Source organism: Photinus pyralis, unplaced genomic scaffold, assembly GCF_008802855.1.
Source record: "Photinus pyralis isolate 1611_PpyrPB1 unplaced genomic scaffold, Ppyr1.3 Ppyr1.4_LG10, whole genome shotgun sequence".
In the NCBI taxonomy this organism is placed as follows: Eukaryota; Metazoa; Arthropoda; class Insecta; order Coleoptera; family Lampyridae; genus Photinus; species Photinus pyralis.
In genome coordinates, this window is record NW_022170250.1 from 13,378,344 (window position 1) to 13,397,888 (window position 19,545).

At 44.8% G+C, this 19,545-nt stretch overlaps 2 protein-coding genes across 2 annotated transcripts; both read right to left on the minus strand.

Annotated features, from left to right (window-relative positions):
- Window positions 1–3,440: 3,440 nt before the first annotated feature.
- Window positions 3,441–13,251, minus strand: LOC116161685 (homeobox protein PKNOX2-like). Its single transcript, XM_031475125.1, has 7 exons — window positions 12,870–13,251; window positions 6,548–6,703; window positions 6,176–6,495; window positions 6,002–6,126; window positions 5,615–5,953; window positions 5,324–5,567; window positions 3,441–5,278 (listed from the first exon to the last, which is right to left on the minus strand). The coding sequence occupies exons 2-7, from the start codon at window positions 6,691–6,693 to the stop codon at window positions 5,115–5,117; spliced, it is 1,338 nt and encodes a 445-aa protein (XP_031330985.1). The 5' UTR covers window positions 6,694–6,703; window positions 12,870–13,251; the 3' UTR covers window positions 3,441–5,114.
- Window positions 13,252–14,088: 837 nt separating this feature from the next.
- Window positions 14,089–18,546, minus strand: LOC116162001 (zinc finger protein 883-like). Its single transcript, XM_031475508.1, has 3 exons — window positions 18,393–18,546; window positions 17,983–18,347; window positions 14,089–15,611 (listed from the first exon to the last, which is right to left on the minus strand). Exons 2-3 carry the CDS (start codon window positions 18,300–18,302, stop codon window positions 14,255–14,257), a joined length of 1,677 nt encoding a protein of 558 aa, XP_031331368.1. The 5' UTR covers window positions 18,303–18,347; window positions 18,393–18,546; the 3' UTR covers window positions 14,089–14,254.
- Between the last annotated feature and the right edge of the window lie 999 nt (window positions 18,547–19,545).

Sequence of the window (19,545 nt, forward strand, 5' to 3'; positions counted from 1 at the left end):
ACCTTGACACACGCGGTGGTTGGATGATGGCCTTGGTGGCGAGTGCCTTCTTCTTTTTCCGCTCACGGTCTTCTTCCTCAGACGTAGGGGTGGATTTACTTGTTTCCGTGACAATGTCCGGTGCAGCTAGGAGCGGTTGGGGGTGGACAGGGTCCGTGCCGTTCCTTTAAGCGAGCTCCGCTTAATAAGCAGAACAGGCGCGGTAGTTGGCAAAGTGTTCTCCGGAACAGTTCGCGCGATCGTGCCATGGGCGACGATGGAGTGGCCGAATCGTTGGCAGGCGAAATACTGTGCTACATTGCTACCGGAAGGTAGCTGCAGAATTATGTCACTTTAATGTTGTGGCAAAACACCAGTTGTCCTACGTCGTAAATTTGTTGTGGCCCGGGAATGTTTTTGAGCGTGATCGGGGAGGATTTCGGCCCCGCCGCCGGCTCTGGATCCTGGTCACGTAGGTGGGAGCGAATCCGTGATCTTACAGCTCTTCTTCTATCTCCCCCTCGGGTGTTACGGATGCTGCTAGTCCTCGGATGGCGACCTTGATCTCTCTCTCTCTCTCTCATTTTCGTGACGTTTGGTGCAGACGTGGCAAACGCTGAAAGTTAATTCACCTTCCTCTGGAACTTTCAGCAACAGTAGTAGTACGTAATGCTCGTGATCCATATGGGGGTGGTCCTGTGCTGTGTCAAATGAAGGGTGTAGTGGGGTATTATTGGACACGAGTTGGGAGAATGTTTCCCGGTTAGCATTGGAGAAATCTTTTCTGTTTATTATTAATGGTGGCGGTAGAGGCGGCGGAGCGAAGTTGGTTTAAGAAGGGATGCGGATTCGGATGCTGTGGGTTGGGTGTTTGCTGGTTTAGGCGGTGCGGTTTCGGAGGTTATGGTAGGGATTTCTCGACGTTTGCAGTTGTCCGCATTTGGGTTGGGAAAGGGTTTTGCATAGGTTCCGCCACACGTGGGACATATGTGGTTGATCGCGTAGGACACTAGAGTGCTAGGTGATCGAGTTTGGTGCAAAAGAAACAGTATTTCGGGGTTGGTCTTGGATGATCAGGGTTTTGAGGGAAGTTTTGGAGGTAGTAATTATTCTGATGAAAATTGTGGGTTGGTTTGTGGTGCGGGTTACTCTAGTGATGCGGGGTAGGGGGATAGCGTCAAGGATTTCGGATTCGGTAATGTCCTGATCGACGTTACGAAGAACACAGGAAAAGATCTGGGTTCTGGGGCCTGCTAGTTGGGAGAAGGAGATATTGGAGTTTGCGGGTAAACTCGGGATCGATGGGTAGATTGCAGTCTAAAAGTGTGGTGTGGTTGCAATTCATTTTTAGAGCAGTGAGTGGGAGGTGGAATGTAGCGAGGGAAGTGTAGTTGTTTTTGGGTTTGGATGGTGGAAGGAATTTTCCTATACAGTAGCGGTATGAGGGGTTGGTTGTTGTTGTGGGATAGGTGGTGGTGAACTTGAAGGCGATATTTGCATTTGGATTGAGGAACATAGCGCGGTTTTCTTTTTGGATGCATATGATTCTAGGGAACGTGAGTGGGTGGAGGTTGTGAGTGATAAGAAGTGATAAAAGTAAAATGCGGAGGGAGGGTTGGGTTTGGGTGGTATCGGCGGGTGTTGGTGGACATGGTCAAGGTTGGAGCGGCCATGTTTTACCATGGAGTAAGCGACCGGAAGCACCCCTGCGGTTAAAGTGAATCAGTAGGGTGGTATGTAATTTTTTAGTGATAAATAATACAACTTTACCCTTCTACGTGACTGCCGCTGACCGGAAGGTCACCTGCTCGGCTGTTTAAAGTCAGGGACGGCTCTGTGGGGCTTCTGCGAAGACTACCAGCCACCTATGGGTGGTTGGATTCTTTAGCACGTTCAACTAAGATGCTACTTGTGAAGATTGCTACTAGCGCCATCTAGTTTCATGCAGGTGAACTCGTTCGGGTGCCTGCTTGAGCTTATACCGTTGTAGTGTACTTAACCCCCAGGTTCTACGCTCACTTCACACTACAAGAACACGGAAATAAAATAAACCTGGCAACGTTTTAAAAAATGGCCACCCGAATGACTATTCCCTCTAAAACTAAACAAGATCCCGCTTAAATTTGAAAAGTGGCACGTGATAAAACATCTAAGGCAGGGCCCCCTTACGTTAGTTGTAGACAACGCTTTGACCTGAAGCACAATAGGGAAGGAACGTTAAATAAAACACTGAAATTGTGAAAAGTTTGTTTAATAATGATCGTAATTATTATGATTGTGAAAACCCGGAAATTTAGTTGATGTACATTAATATAAACAAAACAAACAAAGCCAAAAGGTGTCGTACTCTCGCAAAAGTACTGCCAAGGATAAAAAGAGTAAAAACCTTGCAGTTTGATTAAAACAGTCCAAAAGTTAATTAACAAAATATTTTGTAAAAGTTTAAGCAGTAGTTAACAAAGATAGTAAATGCATATACACAAGGATGGTTACACTCAAGGTTAAAAGCAAGTTTTTGGGGACAATGGGTCAGGTAGAAGCAGGTACCAAGATTCTGAGAAAGGGTTAAAAGTACAGGATGTGACTCATCTTTGGGGCAATAAAGTCCTTTTGTTGAAAGCAAGATGGAAAACTACATGGCCTTGTAGGCAAATTTGACTAAAAACAAAATATGTGGAAATTATTGAATCCGCCACTCATTTATCACACATAGATTCTAAACTGAAGAGCTTTGATTAGCGTAATCTCGCTCCTGCAAGATGGGTAGTCCGCCCGTGGTTTCGGGGTTTCGAACCTACAGTTGGATGTCGAAGACAGTGCACGGAATTAGGTGCCCTAACACATAAATATAGACTACAGTTTCTTTTTCCACCTTCCCGAGACTGCTTCATTCACGGAGAAAATTGTTAGTAACATACAACAAGTCAGTACACACATCAAACGAATCAGCAATTTCCACATAAGTATTAAAATAAAATGAAAACTTATATGAATGTAACTTCAAGGACAAGACCAAGTAATCAACATCAATAAACATAAATTAAGCAAACATTACACCAAAAATGTAAACAATTAAAAAACAATAGCATAACGGTATCACACATATGATTGCATTGCGGTTAAACAAAGTAAATTTCAAAAACAGAGATTCAAACACACAACAAATATAAAATGCGGCATACAAAACACAAATAGATATAAAGAAATGCAAAAATTACTACCTGCATTAAATAACACAAAATAACAACAAACATTTATGGAGCGAAACGTTCACTACCTCCATTCAAGACCAGATGCCAAACGTAACTCCCGTTCGTGCTTTCTAGGTGGCGCAGGCAACTTTTTTTCCCACCTAGAAATTGCATGGTTGCCAACTCTCAAAAATGTATGTATCGTCGTAAGCTGTATATACAGGGTGGAACCTTTCACCGTATTGAGGGTGGTTTGGGCGTATTTTGGGTTGCGTCGGTAATTTGCAGACGTGGCAAACGCTCAAGCTTTTTTTTAATAAGTTCATTTATTAATGATACAATCAAAGTTACACGTAGGTTACCAACAGTTATTTAATCATAAAAAATACACTATTTGCTACCATTGCTGAAATGATTGCTTCGATTTTTTAACAATTTAGCCTAAAAACTCCTAGTTAGTAAATGGGATCGATTAGTAGGTAAGCAAACGAGGGAAGAAACAAAATTTCATCGGGTACACTCACCAAAAGATTAGTTGTTTAAGCAATGCCAGCAAATATCAACGCAAAAATTTTCAATTTCAACTAATCCTAATTTTTAAGACCCTTAAAAACTATCTGAGTATTTAGCGTATACACGTAGTCACACGAAGCTTCCTTTTTTTTGTTTCAAAAATGTAAGCAACAAACGGTCCCGGGGCCGGGACCGTCCTAGTAATTTTTCGCAAAAATCGTCTACACCGCTTCTTGTAATGACTTTTTTTTCTTTAGAGCAATCGTTTAAGTATCACAGACTGACATAGCAACTAAAACATAATACCACAAAATGTCCAATGGGTAGCATCGGGCGCGAACCGATATTGAACATCGGATACTGTCGTCAATTAATTGACCTCTCTCACGTCTACAGCAGCAACTATAAAAAATTATGTACATCGCTTAAAAATTACGTATACGTGCAGCGGATGACATTGATACAGGAAGATCTTTCAAATCATAGTTTAAGCGAGCGGGCGCGCTTTAAAAATATTTGTACTTTTTATCAAAATTTACTTTATCAATGTCATACTAGAATAAGATTAAGATGGCACAAAGTAATATGCGCTGATTATGAACTTCTCAACGATAATAAAAGTTTTCATTCTCTCTTATAATGGATGGAAACGACTATCTTAATATACTTATTGTATAATTACGTATATTAGTTCCATGTATGTATACTTCAACAAAGATCAAAAGGTCTTCTCGCCTTAGTTCAGGTTTGCCATGACCATAATCGAGATATAGAAGGGCGCGTCATCACCGTTGCAATCTGGTTTTTGAGGTGCCAAAGCCCGAGAGTACCTTCTGAACTTTTTGCAATTATAAAAAACCCTATTCTAATACTGCACACGATGCTGTCGTGCAACGGCAGAGATATCTTACGAAAACATAACCTTAAAAATTTAATCTGCCGCCGTTCACTTTAGCTCAGCTTATTTATTACACAGGAAAAGGTGCGGCATATTACGTATTACTTATTAATTAAAATTTACACTTTCTTCTTTAATACTGGAATGAGCTTGGATTCATCTTTCAATGCGTATACACTAGTAATAGGTAGTACGACTTCTAACCTGGAAAAGAGGAATCGGCCCCCCGAGCGGCGACCGTTCCGTTTCTCCAGCTCAGATTTACGTCGTGTTAATTCAAATTGAGGTATTCATTTACGTATACAAGTTTACTATTTTAACAACAAAAAACAAACAAACAACATTCGTCAGCCTTATCTTACCTCGTCCTCCAAGTAACGTATACAACTGTAAACAATAACCGAACACACGCGCGCGCGCACGTCTAAAATCTTCAAGTAACAACGGGCCGAGTCCGCGAATCCGGACCCGGGAGGTATACACTTACGGCTATGGCACCATCGCCTACGGCTTAACGGGTGAAATGAAATACCTCAGGGCCTCTCTAATTTGGGGCTGTTATCGAACGCCAGCGGATCGAGTTGGTGACCGTTCTGGTTGACCTCGCCGCCCTGCGCCGACGAGTCGATGACGAGACTGCCCTCCTCGCCGTCGCTGCTGTACGAGTCGCCGTCGTCATCGGAACTGGACAGTATGCCTAAAGCGGACGAGTCAGTCGAGCGCTAACTGCGAGTCGACTTACCGCTGTCGATCTGAGGCTGCATGCTCGCGAAGTCCTGCGGCCAGAATCGCCTGTTGTTGTTCTGCACCTTCTTCTTCTTGTGGGCGGGCGAGCTCGTCGCGCTGCTGTCGTTCGGCGCGCTCGCGTCGAGCATCGGCTGCAGGATGCGCCGGCGCGCATTTATGAACCAATTGTTCACCTGTAACAGCGTGAGGTTCGTCTGGGCGGCGATGTGGCGCTTCTCGTCCTCCGTCGGGTACGGATGCTAAAACAGACGATGAGAAGGTGCAATCGAGCGACTCGCCCACCGACCACAAGGTGCTGGAACAGCCACGAGCGCATGACGCTGGTCGCGTGCTTCGGCAACACCCCCCGCTTCTGTTTGCGACCTCTCGACGTGAAATCGCTGTCGCACTCCTCCGATCCGCCGGGCGTGGTGGGCGCTGGAGAGACCTGCCCGGAACTGTCGCTCGGAGGCGGCGGGCAAGCGGTCACACCGATCTGGGAGAGGGGCGTCGATCCGTGCACGACAATATTTTCGCAAGCGGGCTGGGGAGGTATCGCCTGCGGAGGAACGGCGTACGATTGCACCCCGTAGTTTGTGGGCGTGTCCAACTGTCGCTCCAAGACACTCGTCGGAGTCGGTATAACCTAAATCGAGCCAAACCTAGTCGATTGTCCTACGAAAACCGCACTCACCTGTTGGGGGCTTATGGTATATTGCACTGGGCTATTCGAATCTGAGCCGCTCTCCGAATTGGCGTGTGACATTAAACTATTGTTATTATTACTACTCTCTAAATTATTATTCATCACAGAAGGTCCTAAAAAGAGATACTGCACAACTGCCGTGAGAATCGAGTAAGACCTTACCTTGCGGGTAATCAGAACGCAGTAAATTTTCCGACTGCATCTTCCCCTTCAAGCAGGTAATGTACCGATTACAAAAGTCCTTGCAGAGCTCCTGCACCTTTTCCAATTCCAATAAGTGAATTCGTAAAACTTGTATTGCTTTAATCATCAGTCCGTCGATTTCCGGTTCGTTAGCGAGAAAAGGCTTGCGGTCGCGCTCCTGGTGCTGTACGAACGCCTGAATGTCCATGTTGAACGCATCGCTGGATTGGGGGTCGGACGATTGGGTCGCTAGTTCGCAACGTTCGAAGAGTAAGGCGAGTAGTGGAAATAGAGGGTGTCTGCAAAAAGTGGGTCGGGTCAGATCGCGGGGTAGGGGACGGAAGGACTTACTTATATACAGCTCGCTTGTCGGCCTCGAACTGCGCCTGATCGCCTTCTGACGTAGGGAACAGTGCTGCAGCAGACAGGGGCTGTTGTGCTGCTGCATCGCTTCCCGGTGCAACGCTTAGCATTGCGCTTTGTACACCACAATCCATATCATTCTACCTGAAAGAAGAGACAAAAGCTGATTCGTAAAGTAAAACAATTGGGCCAATATCGCCCAAGGATTGGTCTTCAGACGCTCATTTGTTAATAATAAACGTGGTAAATGGAAAACTATACAACTAAAATTAGGGTGAAGATGGAGGACTTAAAATTGACTATCGCGCTGCCCCTCTGGTGGTAGTGTAGAGAAACTAAAATTGACGATAAAGCCTACCAAGTAGAAAATGTTGGGACCATTTCGGAAAAGGCGGAAAGAATACCCTCAAGACCCCCTGGGAGGTATGGAATACCCCCCAGGCTAAAGAAATCGATTCTTAATGTGCAGGGGGTGTAGACTGGGGGGTTTTCCGTACCCCCCCAGACCCTCCAGTGAATTATGTATTGTGCCCCACAAATAAAGGACAGCGTGAACGCACTCCGGAGAAAAAAATCATAAACGTTCTTATTGTCCCAAACATTTTTGGGTAGAATTTACCACCGGGGGGTCGGGGCGTATGGATTACCCCCCAGTCTACACCCCCTGCACATTAAGAATCGATTTCTTTTTCCTGGGGGTATTCCATACCCCCCGGTGTTAAATTCTCCCCAAAAATGTTTGGGACAATAAGAATGTTTATGATTTTTTTCTCGGGAGTGCCTTCACGCTCTCCTTTATTTGTGGGGCACCCTACATAATCCACCGAGGGGTCTGGGGGGGGGGGGGGGGTCTACACCCCCTGCACATTAGAAATCGATTTCTTTTTCCTGAGGGGTAAAAAATCATAAACGATTCTTATTGTCCCAAGACATCTTTGGAGGTTCTTATTGTCCCAAACATTTAGAATTTACCACCGGGGGGTCGGGGGTATGGATTACCCCCCAGTCTACACCCCCTGCACATTAAGAATCGATTTCTTTTTCCTGGGGGTATTCCATACCCCCCGGTGTTAAATTCTCCCCAAAAATGTTTGGGACAATAAGAATGTTTATGATTTTTTTCTCGGGAGTGCCTTCACGCTCTCCTTTATTTATGGGGCACCCTACATAATCCACCGGGGGTCCCCCCCCTGCACATTAGAAATCGATTTCTTTTTCCTGAGGGGTAAAAAATCATAAACGTTCTTATTGTCCCAAACATCTTTGAGGAGAATTTAACACCGGGGGGTATGGATTACCCCCCAGTATACACCCCCTGCACATTAAGAATCGATTTCTTTTTCCTGGGGGGTATTTCATACCCCCCGGTGTTAAATTCTTCCCAAAAATGTTTGGGACAATAAGAACGTTTATGATTTTTTACCCCCCAGGAAAAAGAAATCGATTTCTAATGTGCAGGGGGTGTACACTGGGGGGTATTCCATACCCCCCAGACCCCCGGTGTTAAATTCTCCCCAAAAATGTTTGGGACAATAAGAATGTTTATGATTTTTTTCTCGGGAGTGCCTTCACGCTCTCCTTTATTTGTGGGGCACCCTACATAATCCACCGGGGGGTCTGGAATACCCCCCAGTCTACACCCCCTGCACATTAGGAATCGATTTCTTTTTCTTGGGGGGTATTCCATACCCCCCGTGGATTGTGTACTGTACCCCACAAATAAAGGACACCGTGAAGGCACTCCCGAGAAAAAAATCATAAACGTTCTTATTGTCCCAAACATTTTTGGCGAGAATTTAACACCGGGGGGTATGGAATGCCCCCCAGGAAAAAGAAATCGATTCCTAATGTGCAGGGGGTGTAGACTGGGGGATAATCCATACTCCCCGACCCCCCGGTGGTAAATTCTCCCCAAAAATGTTTGGGACAATAAGAACGTTTATGATTTTTTACCCCCCAGGAAAAATAAATCGATTCCTAATGTGCTGGGGGGTAGCGTCTGGGATCCTGGGTCCGTACACCCCCCTCCCCCAAGGAAAAAAAAGGAGAGGTTTGAAAGCTCTGTCTTGAAAATAACTGACATGATTCTCACGAGGCACAAAACAGATTCCGGGGTATAATATAATACGACACAGGGTGTTTGACAATCTTTGATCACCTTACACTCTCCTGAATTCCTGCGCTCTTCATCTACTTCATCATTTTGGAAGAATAACGTGGATCAAGAGAATATAAAATGATCGAAAAAGTGTCACTACAGCTTCTCGAATTCCTGTGCCCCTGTTACCTTGACATTTTCAGTTTTTTGGTGATATCTCGGTTATTTTCAAAGATTTTTCAAAAATTTCAAAAGCGTTTTTTTAGTCACACTGCGCCCCCATTTAACCTACGGAGATCCCAGTCCGAATTTGGACCACCCTGTACAGCATTAAAATTTCGAGTGAAGTAGAAATCTGCCCCCCCCCCTCCCCACTCCTACCCCATAAGGTATTGCACAATGGCTCGAAAAACTAATTTCTGTATACAGAATGTTTCACAGAATCGCTATCAACGAGTCGCATTTGCCGGGGGAATCTTTCGACCCTTTTCTCTTCCAAAAGCACGTGCACCCTCGAAGAATAATTTTCTAAACGCGGGAGCGATACAATTAAAAGCGTTTCGCCTTCCGATAGCAATAACAATAAAAAATCCAATAATCCTAAGGCGAACGAGCGAACAAGAGGCGCTTCTCTAATTTAAACTTTAATTTAACTAATTCCGAGCGAAGACGGTGCTTGTTAAATTGTTTCCCGTAATGGCGTTATGATTGTCGGTCCGAGCGCCGGGCAATGAGCTCCCCCCTCGCCGAAAATCCGATCGCTTAATTTATTACCTTCGTTATTTTTTCTAGGCTAATTTATACAAATTGCGCTACCGGTTCTAAAATTTCTTTGCTCGGCGCGCGTAACCCTGACGCGAAATCCTTCAAGTGAAACTTAATAATTTACATTTTACAAGTAATAACGTGTTGCGCAAGCAGTTAATTACATAATAACCGTTTGGAAAAATAATCTTTCCCACCCACCGATGACGAGTGCTTCCGGGTTTCGGTAATTAATGTGGAAAATGCACTGTATTCTTTGTATTGGAGAGGAAGGGCTCGAGCGCATAGAAGATGTCGCTAGTTGTATCCGTGCGGGTTAGACAAGGACGGTCGTACGATAAGAGGACTGTCGGAGGGAGAGAGAGAGCGACGCCGAGGCGATTATGTACAAGTGTCACCATGGGACGGATTCGGGAGTACAATAATTGTGTTCCGTCCTCGGTTACTGAATGAATTAAACATACAGCGATAGCGAAACTCGGCTGACTTATGAAGTATTTATATAAGGCCACAAATCGTGCATGGTGTTCTTTTATTAATTTTAACCAAATATCGCCGGAACAGCTGTTTTTTATATGCAGCAACGGATGGTCTTTTAGATTAAGTTTATCGTCTATATCTAAGGCGGCGCTGCTCGTTTTCGTGTTCGATTTTTTTTGCAGCCCTTAAAAATCCCCGTGCCAGGTACAGCCGTTCATTAGGGATCTTAATGACATAATCGTTGCTCTTCGCAGGATCGAGGCGCGATGGATGGATGGGACGAAAAAATTAACGGTCATTAAAACTAATCCGTCAATTACGCACCTCGTAAAGTGACCGTAAAACCAACTGGAAGGGGCGCTAATTAGCACTTGCAGGATAATTGTGCAAATTACGAAGGCATTAACACGTCACCTTCGCCTTCTGATATTTGCACGGCAAATAAAAACTTCCACGCTCCTCGATAATTCAATTAATACAAACGGTTTCCGGTACGCCACTGCCATTTTTTAAAATTTTGGCACTTCAGAAGCCACTATAAACCAGAGAAAAGTGACTCAAGGGGATCTACTCTACATGGCCCCCAAGAGGATAACACCAAGATTTCTTGAATGGTTCTGACGTCGCAAATCCATGCCATTTGGGCACGACACCATCCCTCGTGAAGTCATCGCGTCATAGGTGTATTCAGAGCCCTCCAGACGCCGCCGTCTCGGAACCATTCGACACGTCTCGGTACCAACGAACTTTGAATACGAAATGACAGAAGCATTACGTCATCTTTGTCTTAAAAAGAGACAGACGCTATCTTACAGCGCCATTTTATGAGATTTTTCAACTAGATCTGACGCAGTAAGAAAATTCGTGCTTTTCAAACAATCTAAAGTTTCTACTCGATGCATATTTGAGCGGATTAAGTGCGGAAAAGTTTCGAAGCGCGGTCGTGTCGCTTCGAGCGGATGCAATTTTCCAATTAAGTGTTATATGCATTCATTCTTCAGTACTTGCGAAAGTTAACAATTTAAATTTGATGCAATAAAAAGGTGCACAGTTTTCTTAGTCCTCGCCGCAAAGTTCGAAACAAAAGAAAATGGAAAATGCATCAGAAAAAGCGGCAGAGCTGCGTTCGATGATGTCTTCTACCGAAAACTGTACTGACAGTAGCGAGGCAGACGGTTTTGGTGGTAAATGCAACACCGGGGGGTCTGGGGAGTATGGAATACCCTCGGAAAATTAAAAAAACCAGCAATTTGTATCAGGAGAACATCAATGAAAAAGTGCATGTAAATTAACATTGCTCGTTTTTGTGCTCCTAATACACTTACTTTAAAAACAAAAATTTGCATTAGGAGAACATAAATTGTCAGAACAGTGTCTGTGCTCCTATCACACTTAATTGAATAAAAAAAGCATAAACGTGAGAAAATGCGTGCCCTACAACTTCCCGTGTCCCCAATACACCCTCTTCTGCTACGAATCCAATTTCTACAACAGAAATTTGTATCAGGAGAACATAAAACCCGAGATAAAACCTAAGAACGTTAATAAAGCTTATAGTTATAATCTCTCGTGCTTGAATCACGCCAATTTTTACATCAGAAATTCGTATCAGAAGAACATAAACCGTAAGAAAGTGAGCATGTGCTCCTATTACAAGTTTTTCTACAAAAAAAATTGTATCAAAAACGTAAAACGTGAGAAAGTGCGCGGGAATCAATTTTACAGCTTCTTATGGCCCTGATACAACCAGATCTTGTATCAGGAGGACATAAAACATGATAAAGGGCATGTTAATTAAACTACACCTCTTTTTTGCTCCTAATGCCCCTTTACATCTCCCTTTACATAAGAAACTCATATCAGAAGAACATAAAACGAGAGAAACTGTGTGCTAAATAAGCTCAGACCCTCTTTTACTGCGAATCCGCCAATTTTTACACCGGAAATTCGTATTGGGAGAACATAAATCGTAAGAAAGTGCTTCTGCTCCTAATGCAGTTATTTCTACAATAAAAAAAATTTTATCAAAAGACCATAAAGCGCCAGAAAGTGAGTAAGTGATGACCTTTTCTTGCTCATTTTGAAAAAAGATGTTTGTATCAGGAGAATATAAAATGTAAGAAGTGCGATTTAGATGAAAAAATGTGTTTTGTCAATAAGACAATCAGGATTCCATCGAAGGTGAAAAGGCGCCAATGCATTTCTAGTGTTTCTGTATAAATTCGCCTTTGAAGTTATTAGATACGAGTGATTTGAAACATCCTGTACAATACAACATATTTTTAAATCGTCCCCCCGTGCACGCCGCGTCAAAACGAACAGGGTTTTAATTACACAGAAAACGTCCGGTATAAACAGCATTTCAATGCGAGATCAATATACAATAGACAAGAAACAAGTGAAGAGTGAAGGCGATTTTGATTTGAAGCTCGCCAAGTCAATACAATAGCCACTTCCGTTTAATCTCATATTTTCGTTGTCGGTTGATACCCAAAAAGCTATCTTGAGCTCACGCTGCATGAAGTGTTTCATCTAATCTCAAAACAGAAAACAGCAGCAAATCCATTCCGCCTCCCTCTCTTTCTACGGGAGCCGTCTCTCCCTGTCTTTACGTTTTCATCTCTTTTACTTGCATTCGGAAAAGTTTTCTTTCATCTTTATTTAATGTATATAGCTCCACGCGAGAGTGGTGTGAGTTTTCCCGGTTTTCTTTATATTTAACTTGGAACATGTCTCAAATGTTTATGGCTGTTTAGAAATATAATTTGAATACGACTGGGAAAATATGGCAATGCAGATTCTGCATTCGAATGGGCCGTTTACTCATCGAATCGATTGACGCACACTGTACAATTGCAGTGCACATACACATACACGGTCATAAATTTACAACCTAACCTTAAATATTTCGAGGCTCGGGGGCGAATAAAGGTAAATGGGGGAGAAGTCAACAAGTGAAGGACTTACATTCCATCAGAAAACTTGATAGTTGCGATGCCACACTTTCCAGCATTTTTCACCTCGTCGTTCACAGATCATTCTAATCCGCACACAGGTTTTTTTTAAGCCACTCCGTATCCCACAAAAAACAAAATCGGCCTTCCCGCTGGGGGGGCAACGCGAACGCACACTCGACCAACGGATCACGGCCGTTTACAGCTGAACATGTGACCGCCCCGATTTTTTAACAGCAAATTTGCAAATGTTTACATGTCACTTCCCGAGTAACAAATGACTTTCTGTCTAGACTGCAAGACGTATGTCAATATTCGTCAAAATCAAAATGGCTACGCCTTTATTCGACGAGCACCGACCTTCTTACGAGCGGACATTTCTCACGCGCTTCTTTACGATCGGCCACAAATCAGCGCGCGACGTACGTCGACACTAATGCGACCTTAAACACGCCCAATATTATGTTAATCTTGTTTTAATTTAAATTTCGGCGCGAAATCGGACGCGTTCGAATTTAGATTTGATTCCGGTAACGGGGGCGGCCGATTTTAGTCCGGGCGTCGTTTGCAATTGCGAAAGGTTGTAAACTCGCCCTTAGTTTAATGTTAATCGTTGCAGTTTAAACAATCTTTCTATTATTAATAACACGAAATTTGGCGCCCTCTTCGGGGTTTTTGGTGTACCGTTTCGAATTTAAATCTGACCGTTTCTAGTACGTGACGTTAGATGGCAATGTAAAATGTATCGACCAGCGTCGTCCCTTAGAAAAACCACGGCGGTAATTCCCACCCGTTTGCATTCATATTTTTATTGTGCCTTTTTTCATGCAGAATTTCTTTTGATCTTTTATGTACAAAGTGTGGCAAAAGAGACTCGTTCCTATGGAACTAAAATAATTTGCGTTGATTGTTTCATTTTTGAGGTGCTCAAAGGTGGTTCATTTTGGATGATCATTTGGTTTTGTAAAAAAATAACAGAATGATTATTGCACACGAGTGGTAAACTTTATATTTCAATAACATCATACAGAGATAGACAATTGGAAATATAAACTAATCCTATGTAGTACGACGAAAACAGTAAATAAAATACTGCGACAATAATTAACAATGTATAGAAAAAAAAAAATAATAATAATAAAGGTACCGCTGCTATTTAAAAAAAATTGAACCAACACAACAGTCGATGTAATTCGTAGGGAGGTAACATTCATACATAAATAACTACCATGCAAAGTTCTCTTTTGTAATTTTACACTGTACAGGAGTAGACGCTTTCTTGCGCACGCGCCCCAAAAAAGCGTCCACAACACAAATGCGTTAAATAAATATTGACATCAATCCGAACACACACCTTATAAAAATAACTTTACGACGTTAATGCCAAAAACTACCTAATTATCCCCCCGCCGATTCCGGCTCCTTTGTCGTGCCGTTCGTCTCGTCGAAGGCGTGGGTCCTTTGGTGTCGTGACAGGTTGTACTTGTTGATCGACTTATAATCGCAGAGGTTGCACTCGTAGAGCTGTTTGCCGTTGTGGACCCGCATGTGAATGTCCATTTGGTGTTTACGCGTCGCCCTGTACGGGCACTCGCCGCACTCGAGGACGTCGAGCTTGGCCGGCGGCGTCTCCACGGGAACGGAGACGGGCGAGGGGGGCGTCTCTTTGTAGTGGGTCTTCTGGTGGCGCTTGAGATTGCCGGTCTGGTTGGTCATGTACTCGCAGTGTGGGCACTTGTGCAGTTTGGTTTTCGTAGAGCGGCGACGGGTGTCGGCGGGCTCCGTGAGGAAGGCGTCCGATGAGTTGGAGTGGGCGTCCGAGCTCTCGTCATCGAACTGAAGCTCGTCGAGGACAAACTCCGAGGTGCCGCCGTGAGTTTTGATGTGCAGCTCGAGCTCGCGGCCTTCGCCCGTCCTATACTCGCACTTGCTGCAGCCGAACAGTTCCTCCTCGTTGACGTGGTTTTTAATGTGCCGCTTGAGGTGGATGAACTGCTTGCAGGTGAAGCCGCACGACGCGCATTTGTACGGCTTTTCGCCGGTGTGATTGCGCAAGTGCACGACGAAGTTGCCCTTCTTCGCCGTGGTGTAGTCGCAGAGTTTGCACTTGAAGGGGACGTCGGCGCTGTGTTTCCGCATGTGCATCTTTAGGTGAACTAGCTTTGTTGTACTGTAATTGCAGTCGCTACATTTGTACCGCTCGCTAATGCTATTAAAGTTACATGGCCGATCTTCACTATCACTCGTTAAACCTAAAAGTAGTCGTGTGGCACTAAGATCACAGTCCTCGCCTTTAAGCGGGTCTTTGGTGTGACTGTCGAGGTGGGCTTTCAGCGACGACTTGCTCGACGTGGTGAACGCGCAGATGTTACACTTGTGAGACGTAGAACTCTCCGAGTGAGTCTTCTTGTGGGCCTTAAGCGACTCACTGCGCTGACACTCGAAGTTGCACTCGTTGCACTTGTAGGCGGGGTCCCGCGTGTGAATGCGCATGTGCCGCTTCACGCTGTAGCTGTGCTTGAACAACTGCCCACAGATCTTACAAATGAACTGCGCGGGAGCCGCGTGCGTCTTTCCGTGCGCCTTCAGCTCCGTGTCGCTCGACGTCGTAAAATCGCAATCCTTACACCTCAACGACGCTTCCACGTCGACGTCCATCGCCACCGCCTCCACCGGCTCACAAAACTCGGGGCTCGCCGGCCTCTTCTCTACACTATGAAGGTCGAGATCATTGGAATACGTTTCAACAACGTACCTGTAAGCAATAATATACAAACCCATAAATAAGAAAGATGACATTGCGCAGTTTGCGCATGCGCACACCTAATTTTTACAATATGCGATATGCTTGTCCTTACTAGAAGCGCCTCGCACACCCTGCGAGCTTCATACCACCTAGAGGATTTGAAACCACCCAAGAAACAGAGACTCGACCCTTTCCCTATGCTACATACCAAGTTTCAAGGCCGTGAGACCTTCATTTTAAAGCTATTGTGCGCATGGACGGACAGTTGCACGATTTTGGACCAAAAGGATCACATATACCAAGTGTCAAGACCCTAAGACCTTACCCTCTAGGGTCATCGTGCGCTCAGACGGGCAGCCACACGATTTTGAACCAAAAGGATCCTATATACCAAGTGTCAGGACCCTAAGACCTTACCCTCTAGGGTCATCTAGCGGACAGACGGACAACCACACGATTTTGAACCAAAAGAATCCTATATACCAAGTCTTCATGCGCACAGACGGACAGGCACACAATTTTGAACCAAAAGGATCCTATATACCAAGGATCAAGAGCCTAAGACCTTACCCTCTAGGGTCATCATGCGGACAGACGGACAGCCACACGATTTTGGACCAAAAGGATCCTATATACCAAGTGTCAAGACTCTAAAACCTTACCCTCTAGGGTCATCTAGCGGACAGGCGGACAGCCACACGATTTTGAACCAAAAGGATCCTATATACCAAGTGTCAAGACCCTAAGACCTTACCATCTAGGGTCATCATGCGCTCAGACGGGCAGCCACACGATTTTGGACCAAAAGGATCCTATATACCAAGTATCAAGAGCCTAAGACCTTACCCTCCAGGGTCATCATGCGCACAGACGGACAGCCACACGATTTTGAACCAAAAGGATCCTATATACCAAGTGTCAAGACCCTAAGACCTTACCCTCTAGGGTCATCGTGCGCACAGACGGACAGCCACACGATTTTGAACCAAAAGGATCCTATATACCAAGTGTCAAGAACCTAAGACCTTACCCTCTAGGGTCACCATGCAGACAGACGGACAGCCACACGATTTTGAACCAAAAGGATCCTATGTACCAAGTGTCAAGACCCTAAGACCTTACCCTCTAGGGTCATCGTGCGCACAGACGGACAGCCACACGATTTTGAACCAAAAGGATCCTATATGCCAAGTGTCAAGACCCTAAGACCTTACCCTCCAGGGTCATCATGCAGACAGACGGACAGCCACACGATTTTGAACCAAAAGGATCCTATATACCAAGTGTCAAGACCCTAAGACCTTACCCTCTAGGGTCATCATGCGCACAGACGGACAGCCACACGATTTTGAACCAAAAGGATCCTATATACCAAGTGTCAAGACCCTAAAACCCGAGCTAAAACCTTACCCTCTAGGGTCATCATGCGGACAGACGGACAGCCACACGATTTTGAACCAAAAGGATCCTATGTACCAAGTGTCAAGACCCTAAGACCTTACCCTCTAGGGTCATCGTGCGCACAGACGGACAGCCACACGATTTTGAACCAAAAGGATCCTATGTACCAAGTGTCAAGACCCTAAGACCTTACCCTCTAGGGTCATCGTGCGCACAGACGGACAGCCACACGATTTTGAACCAAAAGGATCCTATATACCAAGTGTCAAGACCCTAAGACCTTACCCTCTAGGGTCATCATGCGCACAGACGGACAGCCACACGATTTTGAACCAAAAGGATCCTATATACCAAGTGTCAAGACCCTAAAACCCGAGCTAAAACCTTACCCTCTAGGGTCATCATGCGGACAGACGGACAGCCACACGATTTTGAACCAAAAGGATCCTATGTACCAAGTGTCAAGACCCTAAGACCTTACCCTCTAGGGTCATCGTGCGCACAGACGGACAGCCACACGATTTTGAACCAAAAGGATCCTATATGCCAAGTGTCAAGACCCTAAGACCTTACCCTCCAGGGTCATCATGCAGACAGACGGACAGCCACACGATTTTGAACCAAAAGGATCCTATATACCAAGTGTCAAGACCCTAAGACCTTACCCTCTAGGGTCATCATGCGCACAGACGGACAGCCACACGATTTTGAACCAAAAGGATCCTATATACCAAGTGTCAAGACCCTAAAACCCGAGCTAAGACCTTACCCTCTAGGGTCATCATGCGCACAGACGGACAGCCACACGATTTTGAACCAAAAGGATCCTATATACGAAGTTACTTGCCTATATCACTTGTTTTTTTTTCTTTTCCGAGTTACTTGCACTATACGAGAGCACAAAATCTGCACCCCTCAGCAGTAAATGAGCACAAAAATGACTCCCTTTATTTTACTAAACAGGTATTGATTAACGTACCTCTTCTCAATCGCCGGCTTCGCGACGTTAATATTAATAAACTCGCCCTCGCCGTTCAGCTCGTCGTACTCCTTGCTCTGAGTCTCGATGATCGCGATCGGTATGTCCGTCGACTCGTTCGCCTCGCCGTTCAGCTCGGCCTTAACGTCGACCGACGGCTCGACGACGAAATTCGTCAGGGTGTAAAACTTCTTGGGCGAGTCGTCCTCATCCTCGTCGTCGCTTATCCTAAAATCGGACTTAACCTGCGAGATGTTCACGCAATTCGCGGTCGCTATATCGTAATCGTAGAGGCTAAATTTGAAATCCTGCGTCTCCATTTGGAACCCCCTCCTTAATACTGCATTCCCGATCGGCGAGAATTGCTAAAATTGTCTCTGATTCAAAATGCGATCGGATTCGGCACTTACCCGAAAAGCGGCTCACATATTCGCGCGATCGAGGAACTGTAAATGACTAGTACAAGTACTTAATTAGTACTAAATAAAATACTTAAAAAATGCATTAACGCTAAAATCGATAATGCTAGGTTATGTTATTATAATTATCGATTATACGGGGACGTTTCGAGAAGTAATACGAACTCCGATATACAGGATGCTTTCCGTTAGTCACGCGTACACATACATCAATGACGATGATCTGCTGGCCTTCTAAGCGAAATCGGTAGTCAGGTTCCATCTAGTTTTAGTTTCACTCCTTTAAGATCTAGTGAAATTTGGAATCCTCCTGGGAACAACATCTTATGTGGTTTTCCCGGGTGCCTCCTCACTCCCCCTCAAAGAACCTATGTGCTTCGACAGCCTTGAAGACTGAACACGATCATAAGTGAAATCAGTACCGGGGAGTCTGGGGGGTATGGAATACCCCCCATCAGACGAAGGTTTGATTACCTTTTCCCAAAGGTCATCCAATATAAAAAGAAGTAACGGGTTCTCTTTTGCCGAGGGTGCTGCTGGAGGGTTTTCCACTCCCCCAGGCCCCCGGGTGGTATGTTTTCACCCAAAAAGTGTAGTACTATTACGAAAAGTGAAGAGAAAAGACCATGGGCGATCCTGAAAGAGAGACTTGTCTGTCCTTTTCTAAAAGCTATTATGACAGCCTTGAAGACTGAACACGATCATAAGTGAAATTAGGACCGGGGGGTCTGGAATACCCCCCAGCAGACCTAAGTTTGATTATCTTTTCTCAAAGGTCACCAATATAAAAAGAAGTAAAAGGTTCTCCTTTGCTGAGAGTGCTGCTGTGGGTATTCCACACCCCCCAGACCCCCCGGTGCTATGTTTTCACCCAAAAAGGTCTAGTACTATTACGATAAGTTGAGAGAAAAGACCATGGGCGATCCTGAAAGAGAGATTTGGCTGTCCTTTTCTAAAAGCTGTGATGACAGCCTTGAAAATTGAACACGATCATAAATGAAATCAGGACCGGGGGGTCCATACCCCCCAGCAGACGAAGGTTTGAATATCTTTTTCCAAAAGTCACCAATATAAAAAGAGGTAACGGGTTCTCTTTTGCTGAGGGTGCTGCTGGGAGTATTCCACACCCCCCAGACCCCCCGGT

Coding starts and splice junctions, on each gene's coding strand:
- LOC116161685 (XM_031475125.1), bottom strand. CDS start 6,693: ATGGATTGTGGTGTACAAAGCGCAATGCTAAGCGTTGCACCGGGAAGC. Junction 6,496..6,547: donor GACAAGCGAGCTGTATATAA/GTAAGTCCTTCC, acceptor CACTTTTTGCAG/ACACCCTCTATTTCCACTAC. Junction 5,279..5,323: donor GCAGCCTCAGATCGACAGCG/GTAAGTCGACTC, acceptor CGTCCGCTTTAG/GCATACTGTCCAGTTCCGAT.
- LOC116162001 (XM_031475508.1), bottom strand. CDS start 18,302: ATGGAGACGCAGGATTTCAAATTTAGCCTCTACGATTACGATATAGCG. Junction 15,612..17,982: donor AAGCCGGCGATTGAGAAGAG/GTACGTTAATCA, acceptor TATTGCTTACAG/GTACGTTGTTGAAACGTATT.